The 12,949-nt window shown below is 42.3% G+C and overlaps 1 protein-coding gene across 1 annotated transcript in view; it reads right to left on the reverse strand.

Annotated features, from left to right (window-relative positions):
* Positions 1–8,735, reverse strand: part of GUCY2D (guanylate cyclase 2D, membrane (retina-specific)) — a 28,569-nt gene extending 19,834 nt beyond the window's left edge. The window contains exon 1 of the mRNA XM_010843204.1: positions 8,664–8,735. Within this exon, the coding sequence (XP_010841506.1) occupies positions 8,664–8,735 (72 nt within the window). The remainder of the gene's footprint in view (positions 1–8,663) is intronic.
* Positions 8,736–12,949: the final 4,214 nt, after the last annotated feature.

Below are 12,949 nucleotides of genomic sequence, written 5' to 3' on the forward strand. Positions count from 1 at the left end.
CCCACGCCCCGGTCTCCCATAAAGCTATTACATTTGGAGCTGATAGAAGGAATTAGAAGTTTGTGGAGTCATTGCAATAGTCACTGCAATAGTAGGCAAAACAAAACAAACAAACAAAAGCTTCCTTAAATTTATATGAGACAAAGGACTTTTGAAACCAATCTGGCCTGAATCTCAGGGCAGCAGTCAACTCCTGGAAGAACTGAAGTCTTAAAAAATAATTCCATTTGAATTAGAAAAGAACACTGAGTCTAAAAAAATAGAAGATGAAAACCAGGATTCCATTCATTCGCAGTTGTAATAGAGTGAGGAGGGAACATACAAATATATCATTTTCCCCTATTCAATTAGAAAATAAATTTAAAATCACCATTTTGTTCTTTCTGATTACAGAAATAACACACGTTTCTTGTAGAAATGAAAGTTTACAAAAATGTGTAAGTAAAAAATGAAAGTCTTGCTGTTAATAGCTTTTAAAATGGATATATGAGAAAATAAATCATTTTATGTACTGCTTTACAATCTGCTTCCCTTCTTTAAAATATTTTATTTTATATTTTTAATCAATGATAATATATTTACATGTTTAAAAAATAAAATAAGGCATTCCCTAGCAGTCCAGTGGCTGGGACTCCATGCTTTCACTGCTGAGGGACTGGGTTCTGTACCTAGTCGGGGAAATAGGATCCTGCCAGCCAGGATCAAAAACATAATAATTAAATAGATTAATCAATTAAAACTAAAGAGAATATAATGACAGTCTCCCTTTCACCCTTGTCTCCTGTCGTCTCACTTCCCCCAAAGATGCAGCCATTGTTAGACTCTTGTGTATCCTCTGGAGGTATTTCTACATACACAAACAAATAAAAATATATCTTCTGCCTGAGGGTTTTTTGTTTTGTCTAGGCTGTTCTGTGTGGCATGAGGGATCTTAGTTCCTGACTCAGGGATCGAACTTGCATCTCCTTCATTGAGAGCTCAGAGTCTTAACCACTGAACCACCAGGGAAGTCCCTCAATGTATTTTCTCATAGTTGCCTTATTTATGAAAAAGGTGACACTGTTCTACACTTGGCTATTTTATTTTAACAATGGATCATGGAGGACTTTCCATTTCTTGTTTCATATAGAGTTGATTAAAACTGCATAATATTCTATTGATCGAAGATATGATAACTTGGCTAAGTAGTTATCTTGCTATTACTAGCATTGCTCTAATAAATAACCATGTCCAAACCTAGTGCAAGCACACTTACAGGGCAGATTGCAAAACCAAAGGGTCTACGAACTATAAATTGGACAGATGTTGTCAAATTGTCCCCTACAGGGATGATACCAATTTACCAACAATAACTAGAACGTCTTTTTGCCCACAGCCTGGTTTTAAAATTTTTCAATCTGATATTTGAAAAAAAGGCATAAAAATATCTCAGTGTAGTTTAAATTTGCATTTCCCTTATGAGTGAGACTGAATATATTTTCATGTTTGGAAGCCATTTGAATATCATTTTCTGTGAATTGATAGTTTATATCCTTTGCTCATTTTTCTATTGAGTTATTGGTCTTTTTCTCATAAGTTTTTAGAGCTCTTTAAATGTTAGGACAATTATAGATCTGTGATACAATTTGCAAAAAAAAATTTTTCCTAGTTTATTTGTCTAGTGGTTGCTTATAATGCAGGTATGTTTTTGCCAAACACATTTTTAAATGTATGTGTGTGTCCTTTTGGATATTAAGTCGTTGTCTTAAAAGCCTTTGCTTTGCCAAGGTTATAAATGAATTCTCCAATGTTTTCTTCAAGGAGTTACAGTTTCACCTTTGATGACCTACTTGGAAGTTATCCTGAGGTGAGGCATCAGAAATGGATCCAACTTTATTTTGTGCTGGTTGGCTGTCATTGTCTTACTGTTATTCATTGAATTAATTCAGTTTTCCCCCGTATTAATCATAAAGAACACTCCTGAATGTAAAGCATCTATTTCTGGGCTTTCTCTTCTTCCATTGGTCAGTCTGCCTTATGTGAACTAGCACCATACTGTTCTCATTATTAAAACATTATAAGATTTTTAAATAATGAAGAAAACTACTTCCGTTCTTTGTCTCATTGCCCTTCTCCAGAATTTTCCTGGCTATTCTTATGCACAGAGTTTTTTTAATATAGTTTTTATAATCATGTTGTCTAAGTTTTTTCCCAAAGAATTAGTACTTTCATTGTTACGATGTAAAATTTATAAATTAATTTATGGAATATTTGTATGTTATGATCCTGAACCTCTATGCAAGAGTATGACATACATGTTGATTTCTTCAAGCGTACTGTTATATCCTGGAGTGTTTTAGATTTTTCTTTAATGTAGGTATGATATGGTTTTTGTTATGTTTATTAGAAAGTATTTTGTCTTTTTTTAAAGAAAATATTCATTTGGCTGTACTGGGTCTTAGTTGCAACTCATGGGATCTTCAATCTATTTCCCTAACCAGGGATCAAACCCAGGACCCCTGCACTGGGACCATGGAGTTTTAGTCCCTGGACTACCAGGGAAGCCCTGGCATTTTTATATTTTAATTATTCTTGTAGGATCTTCTTTTTATATCTTCTAATTTGTTGCTGCTTGTTAATTTCTATTTTTACTTTATAACATACCTTGGGCATTTTCTCATGTTCTTAGATATAGATTTACCTCATTTTCCTGTGTTTTTGCATATAGACCTACCTCATTTCCTTAAATTGTGTTTTTCTGTTTGAATGTATATAAAAGTAAGGATCTAGTGATGGGGAGATTATTCTGGATTATATGAGTGGGCCAGAAATGCCATCACAAATGTGCTCATAAGAGGAAGGCAGAGGACTTCTCCAGTGGTCAAGTGGATAAGAATCTCCTTGCCAGTGCAGGGGACATGGGTTTGATCCCTGGTCTGGGAAGATTCCACAAGCCATGGAGCACCTAAGCCTATGTGCTGCAACTACTGAGCCCGGGCTCCAGAGCCTGTGCTCTGCAACAAAAGAAGCCACGGTAGTGAGAAGCCTGTGCACCACAACAGAGTAGACCCGGCTGCCCGCAACTAGAGAAAGCACAGCAAATCAGACCTCAGTTCAGTTCAGTTCAGTCGCTCAGTTGTGTCCGACTCTTTGTGACCCCATAAACTACAGCACGCCAGGCCTCCCTGTCCATCACCAACTCCAGGAGTTTACCCAAACTCATGTCCATTGAGTCGGTGATGCCATCCAACCATCTCATCCTCTGTCGTCCCCTTCTCCTCCTGCCCTCAATCTTTCCCAGCATCAGGGTCTTTTCCAATGAGTCAGTTCTTCACATTAGGTGGACAAACTATTGGAGCTTCAGCTTCAGCATCAGTCCTTCCAATGAATATTCAGGACTGATTTCCTTTAGGATGGACTGGTTGGATCTCCTTGCAGTCCAAGGGACTCTCAAGAGTCTTCTCCAACACCACAGTTCAAAAGCATCAATTCTTCTTCAGCTTTCTTTATAGTCCAACTCTCACATCCATACATGACTACTGGAAAAACCATAGCTTTGACTAGATGGATCTTTGTTGGCAAAGTAATGTCTCTGCTTTTTAATATGCTGTCTAGGTTGGTCATAGCTTTTCTTCCAAGGAGCAAGCATCTTTTAATTTTATGGCTGCAGTCACCATCTGCAGTGATTTTGGAGCCCCCCAAAATAAAGTCAGCCACTGTTTCCACTGTTTCCCCATCTATTTGCCATGAAGTGATGGGACCGGATGCCATGATCTTAGTTTTCTGAATGTTGAGCTTTAAGCCAACTTTTTCACTCTCCTCTTTCACTTTCATCAAGAGGCTCTTTAGTTCTTCACTTTCTGCCCTAAGGGTGTTGTCGTCTGCATATCTGAGGTTACTGCTATTTCTCCCAGCAATCTTGATTCCAGCTTGTCCTTCATCCAGCCCAGAATTTCTCATGATGTACTCTGCATATAAGTAGCAGGGTGACAATATACAGGCTTGACGTACTCCTTTCCCGATTTGGAACCAGTCTGTTGTTCCGTGTCCAGTTCTAACTGTAGCTTCCTGACCTGCATACAGGTTTCTCAAGAGGCAGGTCAAGTGGTCTGGTATTCCCATCTCTTGAAGAATTTTCCATAGTTTATTGTGCTCCACACAATCAAAGGCTTTGGCATAGTCAATAAAGCAGAAGTAGATGTTTTTCTGGAATTCTCTTGCTTTTTCGATGATGCAACGGATGTTGGCAATTTGATCTCTGGTTCCTCTGCCTTTTCTAAAACCTGCTTGAACATCTGGAAGTTCACAGTTCACATATTGTTGAAGCCTGGCTTGGAGAATTTTGAGCATTACTTGACTAGTGTGTGAGATGAGTGCAATTGTGCGGTAGTTTGAGCATTCTTTGGCATTGCCTTTCTTTGGGATTGGAATAAAAACTGACCTTTTCCAGTCCTGTGGCCACTGCTGAGTTTTCCAGATTTGCTGACATATTGAGTGCAGCACTTTCACAGCATCATCTTTTAGGATTTGAAATAGCTCAACTGGAATTCCATCACCTCCACTAGGTTTATTCGTAGTGATGCTTCCTAAGGCCCACTTGACTTCACATTCCAGGATGTCTGGCTCTAGGTGAGTGATCACAGCATCGTGATTATCTGGGTCATGAATATCTTTTTTGTACAGTTCTTCTGTGTATTCTTGCCACCTCTTCTTAATATATTTTGCTTCTGTTAGGTCCCTACCATTTCTGTCCTTTATTTAGACCATCTTTGCATGAAATATTCCCTTGGTATCTCTAATTTTCTTGCAGAGATCTCTGCTGCTGCTAAGTCACTTCAGTCGTGTCCGACTCTGTGCGACCACATGGACTGCAGCCCAACAGGCTCCCCCGTCCCTGGGGTTCTCCAGGCAAGAACACTGGAGTGGGTTGCCATTTCCTTCTCCAATGCATGAAAGTGAAAAGTGAAAGTGAAGTCACTCAGTTGTGTGTGACCGTCAGCGACCCCATGGACTGCAGCCTTCCAGGCTCCTCCGTCCATGGGATTTTCCAGGCAAGAGTACTGGAGTGGGGTGCCATTGCCTTCTCCGGAAGAGATCTCTAGTCTTTCCCATTCTATGGTTTTCCTCTATTTCTTTGCATTGATCGCTGAGGAAGGCTTTCTTGTCTCTCCTTGCTATTCTTTGGAACTCTGCATTCAAATGGGTATAACTTTCCTTTTCTCCTTTGCTTTTCGCTTCTCGTCTTTTCACAGCTATTTGTAAGGCCTCCTCAGACAGCCTTTTTGCCTTTTTGCATTTCTTTTTCTTGGGGATGGTCTTGATCCCTGTCTCCTGTACAATGTCACGAACCTCCATCCATAGTTCATCACAATCACAGAAAACTAGCCAATCTGGTCACACGAACGACAGCCTTGTCTAACTCAATGAAACTAAGCCATGCCGTGTGGGACCACCCAAGACGGACTGGTCATGGTGGAGAGGTCTGACAGAATGTGATCCACTGGAGAAGGGAACGGCAAACCACTTCAGTGTTCTTGCCTTGAGAACCCCATGAACAGTATGAAAAGGCAAAAAGATAGGACACTGAAAGATGAACTCCCCAGGTTGGTAGGTGCCCAATATGCTCCTGGAGATCAGTGGAGAAATAACTCCAGAAAGAATGAAGGGATGTAGCCAAAGGAAAAACAACACCCAGTTGTGGATGTGACTGGTGATAGAAGCAAGGTCCAATGCTGTAAATAAAACCTAGAACAGTCAAAAATAAATAAATATAAAAAAAATAAAAAAGAGGGAGGCAGGTGGGATTTCCCTGGCGGTCCAGTAGTTAAGACTCTGCGTTTCAAATGCTGGGGGGTGGGTATATGGGTTGGATCTCTGGTCAGGGAACTAAGATCCTACATGCCGCAAGGGATACTCCCCCAAAAAATAGGGATGCAGAGGGAAATTGAGACAGAAGAAGAGAGTGGTGGACTGAAGCAAGACACTGTTGACTTTGAAGATGGATGAAGAGGCCATAAGCCAAGGAACACAGGAGAACAGTTCTAGAAGCTGGAAAAAGCCAGAAAAGAGGTACAATTTGCAAACAATAAATGCACCCATATTAAATATATGGTTTGATGGGGTTATGACAAACATGGATGCTCCTGTAACCACCACCCCAATCAAAATACAGAACATTTCATCACCTCAAAAGGTGCTCTTGTGGGGATGGGGGAGGGATGTGGTTGGGAGGCTGGGATTAGCAGATGCAAACTGGGATAAACAAAAAGGTCTGACTGTACAGCACAGGAAACTATATTCAATATCCTCTGATAAACCGTAGTGAAAAAGAATATATATATGTATAACTGAGTCACTTTGCTGTACAGCAGAAACTAACACAACATTGTAAATCTATTGTACTTTAATTTTTTTAAAAAAGACTTTAAAAAAAGGTTCTCCTGTGGCCATTTCCAGTCAGTTCTCTCCCACCCCCAGCCCTGTGCAACCCCTTGTTCCTCTCACCATAGACTGGCTTGGAGTTTGTTTCTTTTTTTAAAAAAATATAATTGACACATAACATTGTCTTAGTTTTAGGTGTACAATGTAATGATCTGCTATATGTACATATTAAAAAGTGATTACCACAATAAGTTTAGTTCACATGCATTGCCACATGAAGTTTTTCTCCTGTGATGAGAATTTTTAAGATCTACTCTCTTAGAAACTTACAAATATACAATACGGCATTGTTAACTTTAGTCACCAGGCTGTACATTCTACCCCCAGGACTTATTCACCTTATAACTGGAAGTTTGTACCTTTGACCACCTTTACCTATTTGGCCCAACTCATTGGAAGAGACTCTGATTCTGGGAAAGATTGAAGGCAAATGGAAAAGGGGGTGGCAGAGGATAAGATGGTTAGACAGTATCACTGACTCAATGGACATGAATTTGAGCAAACTCTGGCAGGTAGGAAAGGACAGGGAAGCCTAGCATGCTGCAGTCCGTGGGGCTGCAAAGAGTTGGACATGCTTAGCAACTGAACATACACACATCTCCGTTTTCCCCATTCTTCACTCTCCCCTCTGGCAACCACCAATTTGTTCTCTGTATCTGTAAGTTCAGGTTTGTTTGTCTACCCCACCTCCTGCCCTAGTTCAGGTTTTTCTTTAAATTCCACATATGAGACCATACAAGTATTTGTCTTTCCTTATCTATTTCACTTATCGTAATGCCCTAAAGATTCACCTATGTTGTTGCAAACGGCAGGATTTCTTTCTTTCTTATGTCTGAATAACATTCCGTTGTATGGGCTTCCCAGATGGCGCTAGTAGTAAAGGACCTGCCCCAGTGCAGGGGATATAAGAGATGTGGTTTTGATCCCTGGATCAGGAAGATCCCCTGGAGGAGGAAATGGCAACCCACCCCAGTACTCTTGCCTGGAGAACCCCATGGACAGAGGAGTCTGGAGGCCTATAGTCCATACAGTCGCCAAGAATCAGAACACTATTGAAACAACTTAGAGCACACACACAATATTCCCCTGTGTGTATACGCCACGTCTTCTTTATCCATTTATCTGTTGATGGACACTTAAGTTGCTTCCTTGTCTTGGTTATTGTAAATAACGCTGCTGTGAAGGTAGGGGTGCAGATACCCATTTGAGACAGTGATTTCATTTCTTTCAGCGAGATACCTGTAAATGAATTATTGTACCTTATGGTAGTTCTATTTTTCTTTTTTTGAGGACCCTCCTTACTGTTTTCCATAGTGGCTGCACCAATTTATATCCCAACCAATAGGGCACAAGGGTTCCCTTTTCTCCACATCCTTACCAACACTTGTTATTCTTTGTCTCTTCTTATAAGGGCCATCCTAACAGAGATGAGGTGATATTTTATTTTGGTTTTTCATTTGGCTTGCTTTTGAAACTTCTCTTCTTCCTCTCCACTCACCATCATCCCTTCCCCCTACCCCAAATCCAAGTTGCAAATAATCTAGATTCTAGAATTTTAGTTTCAGGTTTTAAAAAATACTCTTTTATTTTTTTTAATGTCTTTTCTGTTTTTATGACTCTAATCAGTTGCTTTGAGTTTCTCAAAAATTTGGAGCAGCAGTTAAGACTTAACCACATGTTTTGCTGGTTTCCTCTCTCACCATTGTTTTTTATTCATCGTGTTTTACCATTTACTGTGTTCTCATCCCTGATTCATGTTTGTGTAGCAGGGTTGTAAATTTGCACACACGCTCAGATGCACACACAATGCCAGCGTTTCGTGTCTGTGACTGCTCTTCCTTCCTTTCTCATGCTGGCAGCAGTTGAAAGGACGGGAACCTGAGGGCGGAATCTCTGTCTCCTCCAGATTAGATGCTGTCTTTGAAGTAAAGATTCAGTCATTTCCGAGTTCGTCTTTGCAACAGGGCTGTCTTTCCCCTTCTTGTGCTTTTCCCAAGGTGGCAACCGGGCATGGTGGCAGATGGGGGCTACCCTAGTGCTATCCCCAGCTGGTTTCTCATCTAGGCTGGGCTGGGCCAGCCTCTGGGTGGTATGTGCTGGGGACAACAGGTCCCATCTGGCCTTGGGCATGTCACGGCAGCCACAGCTTTTGATCCTCTATGCCCGTGGCCATCAATGACTCCTCTCTTCCACCCAAGGCCTCAGCTGGTTCAGAAGCCTCTCAGCAGATTGGCATCCCTCACTGTGTCGAGCTGGGAGTCCTGGCCATCACACCACATCTCAAGGCTCTTCTCTCTCTCCTCCTCCCACTGCATCTTCTGCACTTTTTCCTGAAGACCTTTTGGGTGCAGCTACCTAAGAGGCTTCTCCTGCTTTGAGGTATCTCCCGGTATATTCCATGAGCCCTGCCGCCCCACATCCACCTGGATGGTTCCACTGAGCCAGGACTCCCCTTTTCCAAACCAAGAAGGAGAGACAAGAACATGTGGGATTTCCCTGACTGTCCAGTGGTTATGACTCTGAGTTCCCAATATAGAGTGTGGGTACGGGTTGCATCCCTGGTCGGGGAAGATGTATGGTGCAGCCAAAAAAAAAAAGCATGTTGGCCTGATTTTTTCTTCTTTCTTTTCCTCTTTCATATCCTCCAGGGCCTGAAGAGTTGGGTTGACTTCCTTAAGAGAAAAGTTAAACACTGTCTCTTAGCTGGGGTTGCCCCTACAGCCCTCCTTTCTCCCCCAAGGGACCCTAAGTCTTGCCACTCAGTCTTGCCATGAGGTACAGGGGCCGTTTTCTTTGCGCTGTAGAGTGAATACTATGCTTTTGCGTTGACAGGCCTGGTTTTTAACATTGGAGCCACAGACTTGTTTGGAACCAAGACTTACTAAGGATGGAAATAATTATAAAGCCAGAGTCCTCAAAAATATTCTAAGAGAGTTCCTTAACTGGCCTTCTAAAATGACAAGGTTTTTAAAAGCAGTGCCTGTTCCATTATTTTCTGCTTCTATTGGGTTTTTAAAATTTTTGCCTTTATACTCTACATTTCTAAGAACACTTTTTCTCCAATTGCTCCTTTTTCTGTAACAGGTTGGTTTGGGGAGGGTATTTTTTATTGTAGTAAAATATACATAACATAAAATTTATCTCTTAACCATTTTAAGTGTATAGTTCAGTGCCATTAAGTATACTCACAATTTTGTATAACTCACCATTATACTCAAAATTTTTCATGATCGCCAACAAAAATTCTGTACCCATTAAACAATAACTTTCCCTCTTCTTTCCCTCTATCCCCTGGTAATCACATTCTACTTTCTGTGCCTGAATATTTGTCTAGTCTAGTACCTAATATGTGTAGAATCGTATGATTTTTTCCTTCTGTATCTGGCTTATTTCACTTAGCACAATACTTTCAGGGTCCACCCATGATATAGCATATATCAAAATCTCATTCCTTATTAGGGCCGAATAATATCCCACTGCATGTATTTACCACATTTTGTGTCCCAGGTTTTTTTATGAATACAGTATTCTGTCATACATAATTTTGAGGACATTGATTCGAATATTTTAAGTACTTTTGTATTTCCTTCATTCCACTGGGGACAGTTTACTTTGCTTTTTTTTTTGATCATGCTGGGGCATGTGGGATCTTAGTTCCCCAACCAGGGATTGAACCCACCACTCCTGCCTTGTATGCACCACTGGACCTCCAGGGAAGTCCCTGGGGACTGTTCTTGTCCAGATTGCCCTTCCTGATCTACCTTTATCAGGATGCTGAGGGTTCTCACTCATGCAGTGATTCTCCACTGGGTGTTCACACTTGGGCTTGGGTGGAAGTGCACAGGAATGGAGGCTCCCCGAATGTTCGCACACAGCATCTTGTGCTTCCTCCTTGGGACCCTCTCCCCTCCGTAGGACCACCTTAGCACAGCCACGGGCTGTCGGCTGGATGCTGTGTGAGTAGAGGGGAAGCAAAAGCACATCTCCCTGTAGGGCCAGGACCAGACACCCCGGCCCCAAGAATAAGGGGCGGTGCTGCAAGGACTGGAGCAGCACGACCCCAGCCCTCCGGGGCTACTCCGCCCACTGCTCTATGGAGCCAAGGTGGAGCACTGCCTTTCTCTCCCCAGCCTCCCCTGCTCTAGCCTCAGCAACGGACCCCAAATCTCTCAAATATTCAGTTCGGTTCATAGCGTTTTCTCCAGTTTTTTTGCTTGCTGGGACAGTTTTGTTTTGTTTTTTATTTCTCTCTTTGATCATTTTCATGAGAGGTGGAGAAAAAAGAAGGGTGGGAGGTGTGAGACAGAAAGCCAAGAAAGTTATCTTTATCTGGATATTAAAATTCTACGGAACTATATATTTTTGTCTTTCTTATTTTTCTCTTTTTTTGATAGCTATAAAATATGATTCCTAATGGTCTATCAGGCGCCAGAGATGGGAGTTCAATCCTTGGGTCAGGAAGATCCCCTGGGGTAGGAATTGGCAATCCACTTCAGTATTCTTGCCTGGAAAATTCCATAGACAGAGAAGTCTGGTGGGCCACAGTCCATGGGGCCACAGAGAGTTGGATACAGCTGAGCCACTAAGCCCAATGATCTAGCACTTCTATATTCACTTCACTGCATGATTTGGGGACATGTTTTGTTCAGGATTATAGTTCTGAACTACAAAATATTATGGGACAGAGCTGCGATCAGGATTATAAATAGCAGCAATTATATATTTTTGAACTAGGAAAGATGTTCTAAATTAACCTCGATATACACAGACTTTTGGGAAACCTGGTGGCACGTTATCCAGGGCCGAAAAGCAATGTTTGTCACTAGGGGGAGCTGTAGGCTATGTCTGAAGTTCCTTTTTTGTTTGTTTCTGTTGTTTTTCTAAGAGAAATGTTTCTTTGTGTCTTTCGTGTGTTTCCCCCCGCACCCACCCCCCCCCCGTTCCCGGTTAAACCTATGATTCTCCTTGATTCTGTGAGGGCCCTCGAAGACAAACAGGGTAAGGCAGACAGATTTAATGGGTTCCTTTAACTGAAAACTTGAAGGATAGGGTTTACTTCAGGCATAGCTGGATTCAGGTGTAAACATTCAGGCCTCTCAGACTTTGCTCTCCCACCTCTGTGATTGGCTGTATTTTCCAAAAAGCCCTCCTCTTTTAGGAGCAAATCGGTTGGAGCAGTTCTCCTATCCCCCCAGGCTTAATTCCAGCGAACAAAGAGCTCTTTTACCAAACTTCTGCTGCTAAGTCGCTTCAGTCATGTCGGACTCTGTGCGACCCCATAGAGGGCAGCCCACCAGGCTCCTCCATCCCTGGGATTCTCCAGGCAAGAACACTGGAGTGGGTTGCCATTTCCTAAAGTCCTCAACAAAAGTCTGAGATTTGATTCCCCATTCAGGTTGGCTTGATCTGGTTAATTGTCCAGTTCTGAGCCCATCTCAGTCACCTGGCCACACGCTGGATTGGTGAGGCCTGGGTTACCTGGGACTAAGGGGAGAGACAGCGTAACCCAGATGACATGAACAGAGGTTGAGAGTGGACATCACCCAAGATATTATAAGTATTTAAGGTTCAAGATTATTTTATATCCTTTAGTTATAGGCATAGTTTCCATTAAGGTCCAATAGCAAGCTGCTGCTGCTGCTGCTAAGTCGCTTCAGTCGTGTCCGACTCTGCGACCCCATAGACGGCAGCCCACCAGGCTCCTCCGTTCCTGGGATTCTCCAGACAAGAACAGTGGAGTGGGTTGCCATTTCCAATAGCAAGCTAGTAAATGGAAATTTTCTGATCCAAAATCCCAGTGGTCACTGCTCGGTGGTATTTTGCCATAGCCCAAGTTTGCACTGCATACGAGGCTATTGTACAGACGACCTGTCCACATCAGGACTATATCTTTTAACAGAGCATTAAGGTAGTCATCTCCTTCTGTCCACCAGGTAGTCCATGCTGTTTAAATTAATAACCTCTGTGGGCTCAGGCGAAGTTGCATGCATGCTAAGTTGCTTCAGTCATGTCCGACTCTGTGCAACCAGGCTCCTCTGGTCCATGGGATTTCCCTGGCAAGAATACTGGAGAGGGTTGCCATGCCCTCCTCCAGGGGATCTTCCTGATCCAGGGATCAAACTTGCAACTCTAATGTCTCCTGCATTGGCGGGCAGGTTCTTTACTACTAGAGCTACCTGGGAAGCCCCAGGCAGTTATTGGTTTTCATTTAGCATGGCCATTTCATTTATACTGGCAGAAGGGCAGGATCCAGTGCCTTCTGCTTTAGGATACTAAGTAAGGGGAACCTTATCCCATCAGATGCAACATCTATCCCCCAGTACATTTGCCCTTCCAGGTAAAGGGGGCAAAACCACCTCACATGAAACCTGTTCAAACCTTACGACTTTTATCCAAACCTTCACTTTAATTTCATCACCTATTACATTCCCATATTCTCCCAGTATAACGATAGCCCCTAAGGACTCATCAACAGGCTTTGGAGCCACAGTGTATGGGGCCTTCATGTCAGGGAGTCCCAGAAAAGTCT

Source organism: Bison bison, unplaced genomic scaffold, assembly GCF_000754665.1.
Source record: "Bison bison bison isolate TAMUID 2011002044 unplaced genomic scaffold, Bison_UMD1.0 scf7180017864180, whole genome shotgun sequence".
Taxonomy (NCBI): domain Eukaryota; kingdom Metazoa; phylum Chordata; class Mammalia; order Artiodactyla; family Bovidae; genus Bison; species Bison bison.